This window comes from Sycon ciliatum, chromosome 7 (genome assembly GCF_964019385.1).
Source record: "Sycon ciliatum chromosome 7, ocSycCili1.1, whole genome shotgun sequence".
NCBI classification, from domain to species: Eukaryota; Metazoa; Porifera; class Calcarea; order Leucosolenida; family Sycettidae; genus Sycon; species Sycon ciliatum.
In genome coordinates this window covers 25,168,017-25,189,099 of record NC_088649.1, presented here as the reverse complement: position 1 = coordinate 25,189,099, position 21,083 = coordinate 25,168,017, and the positions used below count along the sequence as shown (strand labels likewise).

The following is a 21,083-nucleotide window of genomic DNA, read 5'->3' as shown; positions in this document are numbered from 1 at the left end:
GTCAATTTTTTCTTCAGACTGTCCCCGTTTGTGTCCTTTCCTCAAATTAGTGAACTTTGTATACTTGCTCCGCTAAGCAAAACTTCATTTTTAGTGTTTTTAGTGTTCTTGTCATGATAGTCTTGTCATGATTTTATTTTATTTGCAGTAGCTGGGAAGCTGGGCTAGTATCTGCTGTGACCACCATTATTAGCGATGACTTCCTGCAGACGGTTTGGCATGGATGTTGCTAAACTCGCCACATCGGCAGATCGGAGCCTTGTGTAGCTTATCTGCAGTTTACCAGTTGCGTGCCGCCAGTCATCGTTTCAGCAAGCTCCAAATGTTCTCGATCGGGTTTAGGTCTGGTGAACGAGCAGGTTGAAACGCAATGATCGGCATGCCGTTGTCGAGGATGTGCTGCTGCGCGTGACAGAGACACAGCGCCGAGGACGTGCACCTTCGCCGGATGCTGTGACTGCTCAAGAACAGGCACAGAATCGCGAGGAAACCAGAACATGATTTGGGCAGGCAGCGAAGCAAGCTTCGTTGGCGGATACCGTCTGGTCGAAGGCATGGTCTTGGTGGACGATTGCCAACACAAGACGGTGGAGCTTGTGTGCCTCTGTGAGGACGACTTTCTTATGCGGAAGCCAATGCGATGGGTTTCTGATAGGCGCCGTCTCACCTGCCTAGCACCTACTGATTCGCCTGCTGGACCGACATCAGCCAAGCCGGCTGCTGCTTTCTCGCTGCTGGAATAGCGGTTGTTTTCAACAAAATGCTGTATGTGCTGAAGTCCGTCAGGTCCTAGTGTGGGCTAAGCGCCACTTCCCGCTTTCGTCTTCACTGTAACACCAGCCTCAACCTTCTCTTTCTACTCGTATCTCCATTGCTTTGATGTTTTGCTCGCTTACCGGGGTTTTCTTATAGCCGGTCAAGTCATGAACGTGCCTGCTTCCTAACCCAGGTCGGTAGAGCGCATCTATGTGCTCTCTTCTGCACAGTTCTTTTCCAGGGAAATACTGGTGGTTGGGGACGTTCCTCATCTTTCTCAGATTACACCACGAATGCTTCTTTGCATATCTCTCGTTGCAATGGTTAACACGTGGCGGTGAAGTGTGTGGGGGGGGGGGGGATTCCGCAAAGGTTAGCCATTGGCGAGTGCTGTGTTCTTTAGTGGGAAAGCTAGCCATTGGCTAGTACTGTAGTCTTTAGTGCGAAAGCCATCCACTTGTTGGAAACGCTTCACACGTCTTCGACCTAGTCGTTGGAATCGACTTCCAACATACTCATATCAAAAATACCAAAAAAGGGATGCCTGGCCCCGTACCATTCGTATATGGGTGTTTGCATCGGATCCACCTGACTGTGCCCTGCATGGCAGTGCATGCAACGCTCTGTACGCACTGAGCACGCTGAGGGCGCCGGCCCCAGTCAATTGACTGGATTTCCATGTCCACGACAGTAGTTTGTACGTGAAGTGTGCAGGTTACAGTGAGGTCTGCGTCACATCAACCGGTGTAGATTCACACAAAGTATGAGGTACGAAGTCTGAAGAAAATGCTGGACAGTCTCTGCTGGGATGACGTCTACACCATAGCTCAGTGGTTACAGCATCGCTGGCTACAAGCAAGGGTCCCTGGTTCGAGTCTTCGTGGTGACAGTCAATTTGTTCTTCACACTGTTCAAATTTCTTGGTCAGGTGCATTTTCTGCTTCAATGTCGGCGGAAACATTTAGTTCCATATTTTACCATGTGAAGTTCATCCACCGTCCGTAGAGGGCTCAATTTGAGAAAGGGAAGGAGCGGGATACACACACACAGCAGAACGAGCAGTTGCGGTTTCGTAACTCCGATTTTCATGAACTTAATCGATCATCAGACTAAAATTGGTAATGACCCTGCCAGGCTATAATTATATATGTACCGTGAATGTGGCAAGTCCAGCATAACAATTACCATTATGATATGTAGCGCGACACAGCGTATGCGAGAAAGTTTTAGCTATCTGTGTATTGTTAACAAAACTTGACAAAAGGTGTTATTTGGCCCAGCGTTACCTGCAGAGAGAAAGTGTTATTTTTGTGTATATTTATACAAAAGAGAAAGAGCGCGTCGAGTTGCCAGTTGCCTAGATCGCTTCAATAACGCTGATCCAAATATTAAATGCACTCGCCAATCCACGGAGTAGACTGGCTCCATAAACTTCATAGACTCGACCGTCCATATCTCACCAGATGGCTCTATATCCTATGAACTATATTGAAGCCATGTGCTGCATACTGATGTGATACTGAGTCGCGTGATAATACACATACAGTGTCACACATTGAGTGCGAGATTAGATAACATTGATAATTGTCACTTGTATGTTAGAAGTCATTTTGCATTGTGTTCAGTTAATCATGAATATATAAAGTCAAGCATTGGAACAATAAATCAGTTCATAGTCCGATCAGGACACAACATGGCACAGTTAGACTCGAATGCGGCGGGAACAAGCCCGACAGATCACATCAAGGAGGACACTATTCCACAGCTAATTCCGCTTTTCCAAGAACAACTTCAAGCGTCAGCCCAGCACGAGGAGCCCTTAGCAGCATTGTCGGAAAGGACACTACACGACGGAAACGGTCAAAGAGAAAATGATGACAGAGCAAGACAGCACAAGACAGTCAACTGCAGGAACCATCCTATCCTGAGAGCGAACGCCAGTCTCGCAGACTTTGTCGGTTGAAAAGAGGCATGGTCTGACTTTGCGGCTTGTCAAGGCATCAGGGCAGCAAAGGCAGAAACACAGAAGGCGGTTTAGGCAATGCTTGGACGAAGAACCGCGGAAATATGCAAGGCAAGGAGTCACCGTATTGAACGAGCAATCCACGGTGGAAGGCTGGCTTTAAGCTCTGGAAGTCTTTATCAGGAAACAAAGGAATATTTGCCTGAATCGAATGGAATTCTATCGAGCATGCCAAACAGAGGGAGAGACATACACCAGTTTTTACACCATCCTCAAGGAGTTAAGTACAGTGTGTAATTTCCAGAGCCCCTTGGACAGCCCAGTGTCTATCAAATAGTAGTAGTATTAGTAGTAATAGTAGTAGTAGTATTAGTAGTAATAGTATTAGTAGTAATAGTATTAGTAGTAATAGTATTAGTAGTAATAGTATTAGTAGTAATAGTATTAGTAGTAATAGTATTAGTAGTAATAGTATTAGTAGTAATAGTATTAGTAGTAATAGTATTAGTAGTAATAGTAGTAGTAGTAATAGTAGTAGTAGTAATAGTAGTAGTAATAGTAGTAGTAATAGTATTAGTAATAGTAGTAGTAGCAGCAGCAGCAGCAGCAGCAGCAGCAGCAGCAGCAGCAGCAGCAGCAGCAGCAGCAGCAGCAGCAGCAGCAGCAGCAGCAGCAGCAGCAGCAGCAGCAGCAGCAGCAGCAGCAGCAGCAGCAGCAGCAGCAGCAGCAGCAGCAGCAGCAGCAGCAGCAGCAGCAGCAGCAGCAGCAGCAGCAGCAGCAGCAGCAGCAGCAGCAGCAGCAGCAGCAGCAGCAGCAGCAGCAGCAGCAGCAGCAGCAGCAGCAGCAGCAGCAGCAGCAGCAGCAGCAGCAGCAGCAGCAGCAGCAGCAGCAGCAGCAGCAGCAGCAGCAGCAGCAGCAGCAGCAGCAGCAGCAGCAGCAGCAGCAGCAGCAGCAGCAGCAGCAGCAGCAGCAGCAGCAGCAGCAGCAGCAGCAGCAGCAGCAGCAGCAGCAGCAGCAGCAGCAGCAGCAGCAGCAGCAGCAGCAGCAGCAGCAGCAGCAGCAGCAGCAGCAGCAGCAGCAGCAGCAGCAGCAGCAGCAGCAGCAGCAGCAGCAGCAGCAGCAGCAGCAGCAGCAGCAGCAGCAGCAGCAGCAGCAGCAGCAGCAGCAGCAGCAGCAGCAGCAGCAGCAGCAGCAGCAGCAGCAGCAGCAGCAGCAGCAGCAGCAGCAGCAGCAGCAGCAGCAGCAGCAGCAGCAGCAGCAGCAGCAGCAGCAGCAGTAGCAGTAGCAGTAGTAGCAGTAGCAGTAGCAGTAGCAGTAGCAGTAGCAGTAGCAGTAGCAGTAGCAGTAGCAGTAGCAGTAGTAGTAGCAGTAGTAGTAGTAGTAGTAGTAGTAGTAGTAGTAGTAGTAGTAGTAGTAGTAGTAGTAGTAGTAGTAGTAGTAGTAGTAGTAGTAGTAGTAGTAGTAGTAGTAGTAGTAGTAGTAGTAGTAGTAGTAGTAGTAGTAGTAGTAGTAGTAGTAGTAGTAGTAGTAGTAGTAGTAGTAGTAGTAGTAGTAGTAGTAGTAGTAGTAGTAGTAGTAGTAGTAGTAGTAGTAGTAGTAGTAGTAGTAGTAGTAGTAGTAGTAGTAGTAGTAGTAGTAGTAGTAGTAGTAGTAGTAGTAGTAGTAGTAGTAGTAGTAGTAGTAGTAGTAGTAGTAGTAGTAGTAGTAGTAGTAGTAGTAGTAGTAGTAGTAGTAGTAGTAGTAGTAGTAGTAGTAGTAGTAGTAGTAGTAGTAGTAGTAGTAGTAGTAGTAGTAGTAGTAGTAGTAGTAGTAGTAGTAGTAGTAGTAGTAGTAGTAGTAGTAGTAGTAGTAGTAGTAGTAGTAGTAGTAGTAGTAGTAGTAGTAGTAGTAGTAGTAGTAGTAGTAGTAGTAGTAGTAGTAGTAGTAGTAGTAGTAGTAGTAGTAGTAGTAGTAGTAGTAGTAGTAGTAGTAGTAGTAGTAGTAGTAGTAGTAGTAGTAGTAGTAGTAGTAGTAGTAGTAGTAGTAGTAGTAGTAGTAGTAGTAGTAGTAGTAGTAGTAGTAGTAGTAGTAGTAGTAGTAGTAGTAGTAGTAGTAGTAGTAGTAGTAGTAGTAGTAGTAGTAGTAGTAGTAGTAGTAGTAGTAGTAGTAGTAGTAGTAGTAGTAGTAGTAGTAGTAGTAGTAGTAGTAGTAGTAGTAGTAGTAGTAGTAGTAGTAGTAGTAGTAGTAGTAGTAGTAGTAGTAGTAGTAGTAGTAGTAGTAGTAGTAGTAGTAGTAGTAGTAGTAGTAGTAGTAGTAGTAGTAGTAGTAGTAGTAGTAGTAGTAGTAGTAGTAGTAGTAGTAGTAGTAGTAGTAGTAGTAGTAGTAGTAGTAGTAGTAGTAGTAGTAGTAGTAGTAGTAGTAGTAGTAGTAGTAGTAGTAGTAGTAGTAGTAGTCCTGTTACTTTAATTTTCACTTTGAGTTTAAAGTTTTCTTCTTTTGACATTGGATTTGACATTGGATTTGATATTGGATTTACTAATTGATTTGACGTTATTTAAAGGAGTTTTCTTTTTTTAATTGAATTGATCTTCAATGATTTACGATTTCACGTTTCCGCTATTTTGCCCGTAAAAGAGGCTTGTCACCAGTAGTAGTAGTAGTAGTAGTAGTAGTAGTAGTAGTAGTAGTAGTAGTAGTAGTAGTAGTAGTAGTAGTAGTAGTAGTAGTAGTAGTAGTAGTAGTAGTAGTAGTAGTAGTAGTAGTAGTAGTAGTAGTAGTAGTAGTAGTAGTAGTAGTAGTAGTAGTAGTAGTAGTAGTAGTAGTAGTAGTAGTAGTAGTAGTAGTAGTAGTAGTAGTAGTAGTAGTAGTAGTAGTAGTAGTAGTAGTAGTAGTAGTAGTAGTAGTAGTAGTAGTAGTAGTAGTAGTAGTAGTAGTAGTAGTAGTAGTAGTAGTAGTAGTAGTAGTAGTAGTAGTAGTAGTAGTAGTAGTAGTAGTAGTAGTAGTAGTAGTAGTAGTAGTAGTAGTAGTAGTAGTAGTAGTAGTAGTAGTAGTAGTAGTAGTAGTAGTAGTAGTAGTAGTAGTAGTAGTAGTAGTAGTAGTAGTAGTAGTAGTAGTAGTAGTAGTAGTAGTAGTAGTAGTAGTAGTAGTAGTAGTAGTAGTAGTAGTAGTAGTAGTAGTAGTAGTAGTAGTAGTAGTAGTAGTAGTAGTAGTAGTAGTAGTAGTAGTAGTAGTAGTAGTAGTAGTAGTAGTAGTAGTAGTAGTAGTAGTAGTAGTAGTAGTAGTAGTAGTAGTAGTAGTAGTAGTAGTAGTAGTAGTAGTAGTAGTAGTAGTAGTAGTAGTAGTAGTAGTAGTAGTAGTAGTAGTAGTAGTAGTAGTAGTAGTAGTAGTAGTAGTAGTAGTAGTAGTAGTAGTAGTAGTAGTAGTAGTAGTAGTAGTAGTAGTAGTAGTAGTAGTAGTAGTAGTAGTAGTAGTAGTAGTAGTAGTAGTAGTAGTAGTAGTAGTAGTAGTAGTAGTAGTAGTAGTAGTAGTAGTAGTAGTAGTAGTAGTAGTAGTAGTAGTAGTAGTAGTAGTAGTAGTAGTAGTAGTAGTAGTAGTAGTAGTAGTAGTAGTAGTAGTAGTAGTAGTAGTAGTAGTAGTAGTAGTAGTAGTAGTAGTAGTAGTAGTAGTAGTAGTAGTAGTAGTAGTAGTAGTAGTAGTAGTAGTAGTAGTAGTAGTAGTAGTAGTAGTAGTAGTAGTAGTAGTAGTAGTAGTAGTAGTAGTAGTAGTAGTAGTAGTAGTAGTAGTAGTAGTAGTAGTAGTAGTAGTAGTAGTAGTAGTAGTAGTAGTAGTAGTAGTAGTAGTAGTAGTAGTAGTAGTAGTAGTAGTAGTAGTAGTAGTAGTAGTAGTAGTAGTAGTAGTAGTAGTAGTAGTAGTAGTAGTAGTAGTAGTAGTAGTAGTAGTAGTAGTAGTAGTAGTAGTAGTAGTAGTAGTAGTAGTAGTAGTAGTAGTAGTAGTAGTAGTAGTAGTAGTAGTAGTAGTAGTAGTAGTAGTAGTAGTAGTAGTAGTAGTAGTAGTAGTAGTAGTAGTAGTAGTAGTAGTAGTAGTAGTAGTAGTAGTAGTAGTAGTAGTAGTAGTAGTAGTAGTAGTAGTAGTAGTAGTAGTAGTAGTAGTAGTAGTAGTAGTAGTAGTAGTAGTAGTAGTAGTAGTAGTAGTAGTAGTAGTAGTAGTAGTAGTAGTAGTAGTAGTAGTAGTAGTAGTAGTAGTAGTAGTAGTAGTAGTAGTAGTAGTAGTAGTAGTAGTAGTAGTAGTAGTAGTAGTAGTAGTAGTAGTAGTAGTAGTAGTAGTAGTAGTAGTAGTAGTAGTAGTAGTAGTAGTAGTAGTAGTAGTAGTAGTAGTAGTAGTAGTAGTAGTAGTAGTAGTAGTAGTAGTAGTAGTAGTAGTAGTAGTAGTAGTAGTAGTAGTAGTAGTAGTAGTAGTAGTAGTAGTAGTAGTAGTAGTAGTAGTAGTAGTAGTAGTAGTAGTAGTAGTAGTAGTAGTAGTAGTAGTAGTAGTAGTAGTAGTAGTAGTAGTAGTAGTAGTAGTAGTAGTAGTAGTAGTAGTAGTAGTAGTAGTAGTAGTAGTAGTAGTAGTAGTAGTAGTAGTAGTAGTAGTAGTAGTAGTAGTAGTAGTAGTAGTAGTAGTAGTAGTAGTAGTAGTAGTAGTAGTAGTAGTAGTAGTAGTAGTAGTAGTAGTAGTAGTAGTAGTAGTAGTAGTAGTAGTAGTAGTAGTAGTAGTAGTAGTAGTAGTAGTAGTAGTAGTAGTAGTAGTAGTAGTAGTAGTAGTAGTAGTAGTAGTAGTAGTAGTAGTAGTAGTAGTAGTAGTAGTAGTAGTAGTAGTAGTAGTAGTAGTAGTAGTAGTAGTAGTAGTAGTAGTAGTAGTAGTAGTAGTAGTAGTAGTAGTAGTAGTAGTAGTAGTAGTAGTAGTAGTAGTAGTAGTAGTAGTAGTAGTAGTAGTAGTAGTAGTAGTAGTAGTAGTAGTAGTAGTAGTAGTAGTAGTAGTAGTAGTAGTAGTAGTAGTAGTAGTAGTAGTAGTAGTAGTAGTAGTAGTAGTAGTAGTAGTAGTAGTAGTAGTAGTAGTAGTAGTAGTAGTAGTAGTAGTAGTAGTAGTAGTAGTAGTAGTAGTAGTAGTAGTAGTAGTAGTAGTAGTAGTAGTAGTAGTAGTAGTAGTAGTAGTAGTAGTAGTAGTAGTAGTAGTAGTAGTAGTAGTAGTAGTAGTAGTAGTAGTAGTAGTAGTAGTAGTAGTAGTAGTAGTAGTAGTAGTAGTAGTAGTAGTAGTAGTAGTAGTAGTAGTAGTAGTAGTAGTAGTAGTAGTAGTAGTAGTAGTAGTAGTAGTAGTAGTAGTAGTAGTAGTAGTAGTAGTAGTAGTAGTAGTAGTAGTAGTAGTAGTAGTAGTAGTAGTAGTAGTAGTAGTAGTAGTAGTAGTAGTAGTAGTAGTAGTAGTAGTAGTAGTAGTAGTAGTAGTAGTAGTAGTAGTAGTAGTAGTAGTAGTAGTAGTAGTAGTAGTAGTAGTAGTAGTAGTAGTAGTAGTAGTAGTAGTAGTAGTAGTAGTAGTAGTAGTAGTAGTAGTAGTAGTAGTAGTAGTAGTAGTAGTAGTAGTAGTAGTAGTAGTAGTAGTAGTAGTAGTAGTAGTAGTAGTAGTAGTAGTAGTAGTAGTAGTAGTAGTAGTAGTAGTAGTAGTAGTAGTAGTAGTAGTAGTAGTAGTAGTAGTAGTAGTAGTAGTAGTAGTAGTAGTAGTAGTAGTAGTAGTAGTAGTAGTAGTAGTAGTAGTAGTAGTAGTAGTAGTAGTAGTAGTAGTAGTAGTAGTAGTAGTAGTAGTAGTAGTAGTAGTAGTAGTAGTAGTAGTAGTAGTAGTAGTAGTAGTAGTAGTAGTAGTAGTAGTAGTAGTAGTAGTAGTAGTAGTAGTAGTAGTAGTAGTAGTAGTAGTAGTAGTAGTAGTAGTAGTAGTAGTAGTAGTAGTAGTAGTAGTAGTAGTAGTAGTAGTAGTAGTAGTAGTAGTAGTAGTAGTAGTAGTAGTAGTAGTAGTAGTAGTAGTAGTAGTAGTAGTAGTAGTAGTAGTAGTAGTAGTAGTAGTAGTAGTAGTAGTAGTAGTAGTAGTAGTAGTAGTAGTAGTAGTAGTAGTAGTAGTAGTAGTAGTAGTAGTAGTAGTAGTAGTAGTAGTAGTAGTAGTAGTAGTAGTAGTAGTAGTAGTAGTAGTAGTAGTAGTAGTAGTAGTAGTAGTAGTAGTAGTAGTAGTAGTAGTAGTAGTAGTAGTAGTAGTAGTAGTAGTAGTAGTAGTAGTAGTAGTAGTAGTAGTAGTAGTAGTAGTAGTAGTAGTAGTAGTAGTAGTAGTAGTAGTAGTAGTAGTAGTAGTAGTAGTAGTAGTAGTAGTAGTAGTAGTAGTAGTAGTAGTAGTAGTAGTAGTAGTAGTAGTAGTAGTAGTAGTAGTAGTAGTAGTAGTAGTAGTAGTAGTAGTAGTAGTAGTAGTAGTAGTAGTAGTAGTAGTAGTAGTAGTAGTAGTAGTAGTAGTAGTAGTAGTAGTAGTAGTAGTAGTAGTAGTAGTAGTAGTAGTAGTAGTAGTAGTAGTAGTAGTAGTAGTAGTAGTAGTAGTAGTAGTAGTAGTAGTAGTAGTAGTAGTAGTAGTAGTAGTAGTAGTAGTAGTAGTAGTAGTAGTAGTAGTAGTAGTAGTAGTAGTAGTAGTAGTAGTAGTAGTAGTAGTAGTAGTAGTAGTAGTAGTAGTAGTAGTAGTAGTAGTAGTAGTAGTAGTAGTAGTAGTAGTAGTAGTAGTAGTAGTAGTAGTAGTAGTAGTAGTAGTAGTAGTAGTAGTAGTAGTAGTAGTAGTAGTAGTAGTAGTAGTAGTAGTAGTAGTAGTAGTAGTAGTAGTAGTAGTAGTAGTAGTAGTAGTAGTAGTAGTAGTAGTAGTAGTAGTAGTAGTAGTAGTAGTAGTAGTAGTAGTAGTAGTAGTAGTAGTAGTAGTAGTAGTAGTAGTAGTAGTAGTAGTAGTAGTAGTAGTAGTAGTAGTAGTAGTAGTAGTAGTAGTAGTAGTAGTAGTAGTAGTAGTAGTAGTAGTAGTAGTAGTAGTAGTAGTAGTAGTAGTAGTAGTAGTAGTAGTAGTAGTAGTAGTAGTAGTAGTAGTAGTAGTAGTAGTAGTAGTAGTAGTAGTAGTAGTAGTAGTAGTAGTAGTAGTAGTAGTAGTAGTAGTAGTAGTAGTAGTAGTAGTAGTAGTAGTAGTAGTAGTAGTAGTAGTAGTAGTAGTAGTAGTAGTAGTAGTAGTAGTAGTAGTAGTAGTAGTAGTAGTAGTAGTAGTAGTAGTAGTAGTAGTAGTAGTAGTAGTAGTAGTAGTAGTAGTAGTAGTAGTAGTAGTAGTAGTAGTAGTAGTAGTAGTAGTAGTAGTAGTAGTAGTAGTAGTAGTAGTAGTAGTAGTAGTAGTAGTAGTAGTAGTAGTAGTAGTAGTAGTAGTAGTAGTAGTAGTAGTAGTAGTAGTAGTAGTAGTAGTAGTAGTAGTAGTAGTAGTAGTAGTAGTAGTAGTAGTAGTAGTAGTAGTAGTAGTAGTAGTAGTAGTAGTAGTAGTAGTAGTAGTAGTAGTAGTAGTAGTAGTAGTAGTAGTAGTAGTAGTAGTAGTAGTAGTAGTAGTAGTAGTAGTAGTAGTAGTAGTAGTAGTAGTAGTAGTAGTAGTAGTAGTAGTAGTAGTAGTAGTAGTAGTAGTAGTAGTAGTAGTAGTAGTAGTAGTAGTAGTAGTAGTAGTAGTAGTAGTAGTAGTAGTAGTAGTAGTAGTAGTAGTAGTAGTAGTAGTAGTAGTAGTAGTAGTAGTAGTAGTAGTAGTAGTAGTAGTAGTAGTAGTAGTAGTAGTAGTAGTAGTAGTAGTAGTAGTAGTAGTAGTAGTAGTAGTAGTAGTAGTAGTAGTAGTAGTAGTAGTAGTAGTAGTAGTAGTAGTGGTGGTAGTAGTAGTAGTAGTGCGGCTCATAGAGTGCGGATGGAGATTTTGCTCCTCCGCAGTTTTTTAATTGTTTTATGCACTGTCCAGGTCAACCGGTTTTTTATCCTACGTCATTACTTTCGTCTAGGTTTCAGGAGTCGGCTCCAGTAGGTTTTACCGCTGTGGAGTTGCCCAGTCTGCTATTCCTACATCCAGCTGGTGTCGTATTGCCTGGCGAACCGGCCATTATGCTGTAGTTTCGGTGCCTTCGCCTTTGGGCCGTGGGTGAGATGGCTTGCTGTGTTGTGCTTCGCGGCTGAGTCACAGTGAGTGTTTTCCCACATGGTCTGTGGCGAGTGACATGCGAGGTGCTCTTCACACCTCGCGTCTCTTCGCCCGTGCTGCAGGCTGCATGGCATGTCACGGCGTGGGGCGTCGGCTGGGCCCTGTTGCTCCTGCAGCAAGAAAACTGGAACGTGCGGAGCATGTTCGTGCAATAGGGATGGACGATGCTGTTTCAATTGCTACCCAGGTCAAGTTGGGCGCTGCAAGAATTTTGGAAATTGTGATTTGCATGATGTTGGTGGATCAGAGGTGCCTCAAGGCCTTTCTGCTGGTGATCCGCCGGCCTGGAGTGGGCGAAGAGTGCAGCCTTCTCGATCGGGTGAGTCCGCTGCTGGCCGGACCGGTGGTGTGCCTCGCGAGTTACGGGCGACTTTGGTATCCAGGCCCCCGTCATCGGCCGCCGAACGCTCGGGTGCGGCACCGGCGCCTGAGGTCGCTGGGTCTTCCCAATCTTCTGTGTCTGCGACTGCGGTTCCGTGTGGGGAGTCACTACGGGTGGACTTGCCTGTTCCTGTGTGCTCCGGGATGGTTCCTGATTGCGCTGCCGCCCCTTCGCCCGTGGGTGCTTCTGCTGACCCCACTGCAGCTTCCCGGGTACCTGCGTCTGCAGCGCCGACCTCTGTGGGTCCCGGCTCGTCTCGACAGCCTCAGTTTGTTGATCTGCCACCCGAGAAATGTGATTCTCCAGAACCTGATGGCTTTTGGTCGTTGCCAACAGACGATATAATCATTTTAATGGACAAAACCCATGCAGAAATAGTCAAGTGGCAACGGAATCTATTTATCATACCTTTCGGGGATGAGGGTCGTCGGTTCGTCAAAGAACTAGCTCGCCTGATTGGTCTTTTCAGCGGCGGAACTCGCGACGGAGCTTTTGCATGGTCGGCTGTGGTCATTGCTTGCCATCTGATTTTGCAGCGGCCTTTTGTAGTATCCAATGCCTCTGACAACAAGAAATCGTTACGCAAGCGTCTTGACTGGTGGATGTGCGGAGACATGGCGGCATTGCTGCGTGAGGCACGGTGCATTCAAGCCCATCTACCCAGATCAACACCTGGCAAAACAGCAGCTAATGGTCTGGATGACGTCGAGTTCGCAAAAATGGTATACAGCGACCGCATTGGAACAGCTGCTCACTACCTGGAGGATGATGGTGGTGGTGGCGTACTCCCGTTGGACAAGATTGTGGGTGGCAAGTCGGTACTGGAATTGTTGAGAGACAAGCATCCTGTTCCGGCTGATGCAGAACCAGAGATTCTACTCGATGATGAAGCCACAGTCCAGGAGAATGTGCTGTTTGATTCAATAACACCAGCTCAAATCCGCAAGACCTGCATGATTATGAAGGGGGCAGCGGGTCCGTCAGGCCTTGACTCCGCTGCCTGGCGTCGGATGGCCTCAATGTATACATCAGCTTCTGACGACCTGTGCTCGGCTCTGGCTCGTGCTGCCAAGCGTCTTTGCACTGAGGCAATTGAGCCGCGGGATCTCCGCTCATTCCTGGCAGCAAGGCTCATTCCATTGGATAAGCAGCCTGGGGTAAGGCCTATAGCCATCGGGGAGGTGTTTCGCCGCGTGATCGGGAAAGTGGTCATGTCGGTTATCGAGAGGGATGTGGCTGCGGTTACTGCTCCTCATCAGCTGTGCGTCGGCGTCCCGTCGGCTTGCGAGGTCGGGGTGCAGGCTTTGACCGGCCTCTATGACCGCGAGACGACTCAAGGTATTCTGCTGGTGGATGCGTCCAACGCCTTCAATTCTCTGAACAGGGCCGCGGCGCTACACAACATTCCAAGAATCTGTCCTGCCGCTGGGCGAATTTTCATTAACACCTACCAGGCCGACATCCCTCTATACCTCAATGGCGGAGAGGTCATTTATTCCCGGGAGGGTACATGCCAAGGGGATCCTCTTGCCATGGCGTTCTACGCTCTCGCGACTGTGCCCCTGGCATCTCGGCTGTCGCGTCGACTTCCAAGCACCAGCCAGATTTGGTACGCGGATGACGATGCCGCAGCCGGAGAGCTCCTGCCGCTGCGTGGGTATTGGGATTGCATCGTGGAGGAGGGGCCCCGGTATGGCTACCACCCCAATGCCATGAAGACGGTTTTACTCGTCCGTCCACATTTAATGGAAAGAGCCCAGGAGGTATTTGCCGGCACTGATGTCCGTATCCGGAGCGACGGCGTTCGTTACCTTGGCGGGGCCATTGGAGACCAACAGTTCCGAGAGAATTTTGTGAAGAGCCGTGTTGAGGAACTGTCCACATTGGTTAGGCGCCTTGCTGGTCTGGCTGTCACCCAGCCTCAGGCGGCCTTTCGCGTCTTCTCTGCCTCTCTGCAGTCCCGTTGGACCTATCTGCAGCGTGCAGTCTCTGTGGACCCTGTCCTGTATACGCCACTGGATGACGTCATCAACAAACATCTGCTGCCAGCATTGACAGGCCATCCTCTTGCGGCTGATGGTGTACTCCGTCAGCTCTTTGCAATGCCTGTGAGGAATGGAGGGCTGGCTATCCGCATTGGCAGTTTGCGTGCGGAGGCTGAGTACCTCCTTTGCCGGACATCGATAATGCCCATGGCGGATTGCGTGCTGACTGGTGCTGTCGATGGTCCTGATGCTATCGACGGTCCTGTTGCCGATATCATCGCTGCCTCCAGGGGTTTGGCCACGCAGGCTCGCCGGGAACGCCGTGCGCAGCACAATGCTGCATTGGAGGAGATCAGGCCCGCTCTGGCGGATGAGCAGCGCCTACTAGTGGATGTCGCGGGTGACGGCGGTGTGTCAACGTGGCTGGTTACGCCTCCATCGGCTTCATTTCCTTTAACTATATTCAACAAGTCTGATTTTCGAGACGCATTGTGCCTGAGGTATGGCCTGCCGCTTGATGGCATATCATTATCCTGTGTTTGTGGCCAAGACATGTCAGTTCACCACGCCCTCACGTGCCCAAGCGGGGGATACCCTACCCAGAGACATAATGAACTTCGCGACCTCCTAGCGGACGCACTCGCTAGTGTTGTTTGCGATGTCGAGATTGAGCCACCGCTGATGCCGCTGGGTGGTGAAGCCGTCTCTGGGGGCTCAGCTGACGGTGCTCGTGTGGATATACGGGCTCGTGGCTTCTGGACCAGGCAGCAAAACGCCTTTTTTGATGTACGGGTCACGCACCCAAGGCCGTCTTTGCTGTCTGGACCAGAAGTGTCGAGGCAGTTATCCCAACACGAGCGTCAGAAGAAACGTCAGTATTCCGATCGAATCAACCAGGTGGATCGAGGATCGTTCACTCCGCTTGTTTTCGCCACCAGTGGACAGTGTGCTCCCGAATGTGGCATCTTCCTCAAGACCCTCGCAACACAACTGCACCATAAGAACTCGGACATACCGTATCGTCTCATCATCAGCCACTTGCGCTCGAGAATCAGTCTATCTTTGATGCGGTGGCAGATTACTTGCTTCCGGGGGTCACGTGCATCATACCTACGCAGTGGATCCGGCATTGGCCGACATTGCTTTGTAACGGAGTGCCGTACATTGGCTCATATGCCGCGCTGACGGGCATCAATGGACTTGCCATAATATTGTCATTGGTTTCATTCTGTCTCAGAGTGTTCTGTTGTATTTGTTTTCGTTTTAAAAGCGTTTGAGCGGTTGGGTGAATGGAAACGTCACCGTACTGGTAGTAGCGATGCTTGGATGGTGTTTGCGGGTTTGCTCTTTGTTTTTGTATTCCCTAGTTGGCTTGATTCTTTTATTTTATTTTATTTTCTGATTGGATTTTCCTATTTATTTGATTTGATTTTTCTTGAATGGTTTTGTCACCATTGCTTTTCTTGCTTGCGCTTTTCAGTTTCTTCTTTCTGATACCCGGTTTGTTTTCAAATAAAGGCGAAGTTCAGTAGTAGTAGTAGTAGTAGTAGTAGTAGTAGTAGTAGTAGTAGTAGTGCGGCTCATTGAGTGCGGATGGAGATTTTGCTCCTCCGCAGTTTTTTAATTGTTTTATGCACTGTCCAGGTCAACCGGTTGTTTATCCTACGTCATTACTTTCGTCTAGGTTTCAGGAGTTGGCTCCAGTAGTTTTTACCGCTGTGGAGTTGCCCAGTCTGCTATTCCTACATCCAGCTGGTGTCGTATTGCCTGGCGAACCGGCCATTGTGCTGTAGTTTCGGTGCCTTCGCCTTTGGGCCGTGGGTGAGATGGCTTGCTGTGTTGTGCTTCGCGGCTGAGTCACAGTGAGTGTTTTCCCACATGGTCTGTGGCGAGTGACATGCGAGGTGCTCTTCACACCTCGCGTCTCTTCGCCCGTGCTGCAGGCTGCATGGCATGTCACGGCGTGGGGCGTCGGCTGGGCCCTGTTGCTCCTGCAGCAAGAAAACTGGAACGTGCGGAGCATGTTCGTGCAATAGGGATGGACGATGCTGTTTCAATTGCTACCCAGGTCAAGTTGGGCGCTGCAAGAATTTTGGAAATTTGGAGTTGCATGATGTTGGTGGATCAGAGGTGCCTCAAGGCCTTTCTGCTGGTGATCCGCCGGTCTGGAGTGGACGAAGAGTGCAGCCTTCTCGATCGGGTGAGTCCGCTGCTGGCCGGACCGGTGGTGTGCCTCGCGAGGTACGGGCGACTTTGGTATCCAGGCCCCCGTCATCGGCCGCCGAACGCTCGGGTGCGGCACCGGCGACTGAGGTCGCTGGATCTTCCCAATCTTCTGTGTCTGCGACTGCGGTTCCGTGTGGGGAGTCACTACGGGTGGACTTGCCTGTTCCTGTGTGCTCCGGGATGGTTCCTGATTGCGCTGCCGCCCCTTCGCCCGTGGGTGCTTCTGCTGACCCCACTGCAGCTTCCCGGGTACCTGCGTCTGCAGCGCCGACCTCTGTGGGTCCCGGCTCGTCTCGACAGCCTCAGTTTGTTGATCTGCCACCCGAGAAATGTGATTCTCCGGAACCTGATGGCTTTTGGTCGTTGCCAACAGACGATATAATCATTTTAATGGACAGAACCCATGCAGAAATAGTCAAGTGGCAACGGAATCTATTTATCATACCTTTCGGGGATGAGGGTCGTCGGTTCGTCAAAGAACTAGCTCGCCTGATTGGTCTTTTCAGCGGCGGAACTCGCGACGGAGCTTTTGCATGGTCGGCTGTGGTCATTGCTTGCCATCTGATTTTGCAGCGGCCTTTTGTAGTATCCAATGCCTCTGACAACAAGAAATCGTTACGCAAGCGTCTTGACTGGTGGATGTGCGGAGACATGGCGGCATTGCTGCGTGAGGCACGGTGCATTCAAGCCCATCTACCCAGATCAACACCTGGCAAAACAGCAGCTAATGGTCTGGATGACGTCGAGTTCGCAAAAATGGTATACAGCGACCGCATTGGAACAGCTGCTCACTACCTGGAGGATGATGGTGGTGGTGGCGTACTCCCGTTGGACAAGATTGTGGGTGGCAAGTCGGTACTGGAATTGTTGAGAGACAAGCATCCTGTTCCGGCTGATGCAGAACCAGAGATTCTACTCGATGATGAAGCCACAGTCCAGGAGAATGTGCTGTTTGATTCAATAACACCAGCTCAAATCCGCAAGACCTGCATGATTATGAAGGGGGCAGCGGGTCCGTCAGGCCTTGACTCCGCTGCCTGGCGTCGGATGGCCTCAATGTATACATCAGCTTCTGACGACCTGTGCTCGGCTCTGGCTCGTGCTGCCAAGCGTCTTTGCACTGAGGCAATTGAGCCGCGGGATCTCCGCTCATTCCTGGCAGCAAGGCTCATTCCATTGGATAAGCAGCCTGGGGTAAGGCCTATAGCCATCGGGGAGGTGTTTCGCCGCGTGATCGGGAAAGTGGTCATGTCGGTTATCGAGAGGGATGTGGCTGCGGTTACTGCTCCTCATCAGCTGTGCGTCGGCGTCCCGTCGGCTTGCGAGGTCGGGGTGCAGGCTTTGACCGGCCTCTATGACCGCGAGACGACTCAAGGTATTCTGCTGGTGGATGCGTCCAACGCCTTCAATTCTCTGAACAGGGCCGCGGCGCTACACAACATTCCAAGAATCTGTCCTGCCGCTGGGCGAATTTTCATTAACACCTACCAGGCCGACATCCCTCTATACCTCAATGGCGGAGAGGTCATTTATTCCCGGGAGGGTACATGCCAAGGGGATCCTCTTGCCATGGCGTTCTACGCTCTCGCGACTGTGCCCCTGGCATCTCGGCTGTCGCGTCGACTTCCAAGCACCAGCCAGATTTGGTACGCGGATGACGATGCCGCAGCCGGAGAGCTCCTGCCGCTGCGTGGGTATTGGGATTGCATCGTGGAGGAGGGGCCCCGGTATGGCTACCACCCCAATGCCATGAAGACGGTTTTACTCGTCCGTCCACATTTAATGGAAAGAGCCCAGGAGGTATTTGCCGGCACTGATGTCCGTATCCGGAGCGACGGCGTTCGTTACCTTGGCGGGGCCATTGGAGACCAACAGTTCCGAGAGAATTTTGTGAAGAGCCGTGTTGAGGAACTGTCCACATTGGTTAGGCGCCTTGCTGGTCTGGCTGTCACCCAGCCTCAGGCGGCCTTTCGCGTCTTCTCTGCCTCTCTGCAGTCCCGTTGGACCTATCTGCAGCGTGCAGTCTCTGTGGACCCTGTCCTGTACGTCATCAACAAACATCTGCTGCCAGCATTGACAGGCCATCCTCTTGCGGCTGATGGTGTACTCCGTCAGCTCTTTGCAATGCCTGTGAGGAATGGAGGGCTGGCTATCCGCATTGGCAGTTTGCGTGCGGAGGCTGAGTACCTCCTTTGCCGGACATCGATAATGCCCATGGTGGATTGCGTGCTGACTGGTGCTGTCGATGGTCCTGATGCTATCGACGGTCCTGTTGCCGATATCATCGCTGCCTCCAGGGGTTTGGCCACGCAGGCTCGCCGGGAACGCCGTGCGCAGCACAATGCTGCATTGGAGGAGATCAGGCCCGCTCTGACGGATGAGCAGCGCCTACTAGTGGATGTCGCGGGTGACGGTGGTGTGTCAACGTGGCTGGTTACGCCTCCATCGGCTTCATTTCCTTTAACTATATTCAACAAGTCTGATTTTCGAGACGCATTGTGCCTGAGGTATGGCCTGCCGCTTGATGGCATATCATTATCCTGTGTTTGTGGCCAAGACATGTCAGTTCATCACGCCCTCACGTGCCCAAGCGGGGGATACCCTACCCAGAGACATAACGAACTTCGCGACCTCCTAGCGGACGCACTCGCTAGTGTTGTTTGCGATGTCGAGATTGAGCCACCGCTGATGCCGCTGGGTGGTGAAGCCGTCTCTGGGGGCTCAGCTGACGGTGCTCGTGTGGATATACGGGCTCGTGGCTTCTGGACCAGGCAGCAAAACGCCTTTTTTGATGTACGGGTCACGCACCCAAGGCCGTCTTTGCTGTCTGGACCAGAAGTGTCGAGGCAGTTATCCCAACACGAGCGTCAGAAGAAACGTCAGTATTCCGATCGAATCAACCAGGTGGATCGAGGATCGTTCACTCCGCTTGTTTTCGCCACCAGTGGACAGTGTGCTCCCGAATGTGGCATCTTCCTCAAGACCCTCGCAACACAACTGCACCATAAGAACTCGGACATACCGTATCGTCTCATCATCAGCCACTTGCGCTCGAGAATCAGTCTATCTCTGATGCGGTGGCAGATTACTTGCTTCCGGGGGTCACGTGCATCATACCTACGCGGTGGATCCGGCATTGGCCGACATTGCTTTGTAACGGAGTGCCGTACATTGGCTCATATGCCGCGCTGACGGGCATCAATGGACTTGCCATAATATTGTCATTGGTTTCATTCTGTCTCAGAGTGTTCTGTTGTATTTGTTTTCGTTTTAAAAGCGTTTGAGCGGTTGGGTGAACGAAAACGTCACCGTACTGGTAGTAGCGATGCTTGGATGGTGTTTGCGGGTTTGCTCTTTGTTTTTGTATTCCCTAGTTGGCTTGATTCTTTTCTTTTATTTTATTTTCTGATTGGATTTTCCTATTTATTTGATTTGATTTTTCTTGAATGGTTTTGTCACCATTGCTTTTCTTGCTTGCGCTTTTCAGTTTCTTCTTTCTGATACCCGGTTTGTTTTCAAATAAAGGCGAAGTTCAGTAGTAGTAGTAGTAGTAGTAGTAGTAGTAGTAGTAGTAGTAGTAGTAGTAGTAGTAGTAGTAGTAGTAGTAGTAGTAGTAGTAGTAGTAGTAGTAGTAGTAGTAGTAGTAGTAGTAGTAGTAGTAGTAGTAGTAGTAGTAGTAGTAGTAGTAGTAGTAGTAGTAGTAGTAGTAGTAGTAGTAGTAGTAGTAGTAGTAGTAGTAGTAGTAGTAGTAGTAGTAGTAGTAGTAGTAGTAGTAGTAGTAGTAGTAGTAGTAGTAGTAGTAGTAGTAGTAGTAGTAGTAGTAGTAGTAGTAGTAGTAGTAGTAGTAGTAGTAGTAGTAGTAGTAGTAGTAGTAGTAGTAGTAGTAGTAGTAGTAGTAGTAGTAGTAGTAGTAGTAGTAGTAGTAGTAGTAGTAGTAGTAGTAGTAGTAGTAGTAGTAGTAGTAGTAGTAGTAGTAGTAGTAGTAGTAGTAGTAGTAGTAGTAGTAGTAGTAGTAGTAGTAGTAGTAGTAGTAGTAGTAGTAGTAGTAGTAGTAGTAGTAGTAGTAGTAGTAGTAGTAGTAGTAGTAGTAGTAGTAGTAGTAGTAGTAGTAGTAGTAGTAGTAGTAGTAGTAGTAGTAGTAGTAGTAGTAGTAGTAGTAGTAGTAGTAGTAGTAGTAGTAGTAGTAGTAGTAGTAGTAGTAGTAGTAGTAGTAGTAGTAGTAGTAGTAGTAGTAGTAGTAGTAGTAGTAGTAGTAGTAGTAGTAGTAGTAGTAGTAGTAGTAGTAGTAGTAGTAGTAGTAGTAGTAGTAGTAGTAGTAGTAGTAGTAGTAGTAGTAGTAGTAGTAGTAGTAGTAGTAGTAGTAGTAGTAGTAGTAGTAGTAGTAGTAGTAGTAGTAGTAGTAGTAGTAGTAGTAGTAGTAGTAGTAGTAGTAGTAGTAGTAGTAGTAGTAGTAGTAGTAGTAGTAGTAGTAGTAGTAGTAGTAGTAGTAGTAGTAGTAGTAGTAGTAGTAGTAGTAGTAGTAGTAGTAGTAGTAGTAGTAGTAGTAGTAGTAGTAGTAGTAGTAGTAGTAGTAGTAGTAGTAGTAGTAGTAGTAGTAGTAGTAGTAGTAGTAGTAGTAGTAGTAGTAGTAGTAGTAGTAGTAGTAGTAGTAGTAGTAGTAGTAGTAGTAGTAGTAGTAGTAGTAGTAGTAGTAGTAGTAGTAGTAGTAGTAGTAGTAGTAGTAGTAGTAGTAGTAGTAGTAGTAGTAGTAGTAGTAGTAGTAGTAGTAGTAGTAGTAGTAGTAGTAGTAGTAGTAGTAGTAGTAGTAGTAGTAGTAGTAGTAGTAGTAGTAGTAGTAGTAGTAGTAGTAGTAGTAGTAGTAGTAGTAGTAGTAGTAGTAGTAGTAGTAGTAGTAGTAGTAGTAGTAGTAGTAGTAGTAGTAGTAGTAGTAGTAGTAGTAGTAGTAGTAGTAGTAGTAGTAGTAGTAGTAGTAGTAGTAGTAGTAGTAGTAGTAGTAGTAGTAGCAGCAGCAGCAGCAGCAGCAGCAGCAGCAGCAGCAGCAGCAGAGTAGTAGTAGTAGTAGTAGTAGTAGTAGTAGTAGTAGTAGTAGTAGTAGTAGTAGTAGTAGTAGTAGTAGTAGTAGTAGTAGTAGTAGTAGTAGTAGTAGTAGTAGTAGTAGTAGTAGTAGTAGTAGTAGTAGTAGTAGTAGTAGTAGTAGTAGTAGTAGTAGTAGTAGTAGTAGTAGTAGTAGTAGTAGTAGTAGTAGTAGTAGTAGTAGTAGTAGTAGTAGTAGTAGTAGTAGTAGTAGTAGTAGTAGTAGTAGTAGTAGTAGTAGTAGTAGTAGTAGTAGTAGTAGTAGTAGTAGTAGTAGTAGTAGTAGTAGTAGTAGTAGTAGTAGTAGTAGTAGTAGTAGTAGTAGTAGTAGTAGTAGTAGTAGTAGTAGTAGTAGTAGTAGTAGTAGTAGTAGTAGTAGTAGTAGTAGTAGTAGTAGTAGTAGTAGTAGTAGTAGTAGTAGTAGTAGTAGTAGTAGTAGTAGTAGTAGTAGTAGTAGTAGTAGTAG

The 21,083-nt window shown here is 44.9% G+C and overlaps 2 protein-coding genes and 1 long non-coding RNA gene across 3 annotated transcripts in view; 1 reads left to right on the top strand and 2 right to left on the bottom strand.

The window, feature by feature from the left end:
- Nucleotides 1-21,083, bottom strand: part of LOC135820956 (uncharacterized) — a 67,978-nt gene that overhangs the window by 11,763 nt on the left and 35,132 nt on the right. The gene's annotated exons all lie outside the window — the stretch shown is intronic.
- Nucleotides 3,328-4,251, top strand: LOC135821171 (uncharacterized protein DDB_G0271670; the record flags this gene model as incomplete). The annotated part of the gene is made up of 1 exon (XM_065334241.1): nucleotides 3,328-4,251. A coding segment is annotated over one exon (924 nt), but the record flags the coding sequence as incomplete, so codon positions are not given.
- On the bottom strand, nucleotides 5,456-6,517 carry LOC135821170 (integumentary mucin C.1-like; the record flags this gene model as incomplete). The annotated part of the gene is made up of 1 exon (XM_065334240.1): nucleotides 5,456-6,517. A coding segment is annotated over one exon (1,062 nt), but the record flags the coding sequence as incomplete, so codon positions are not given.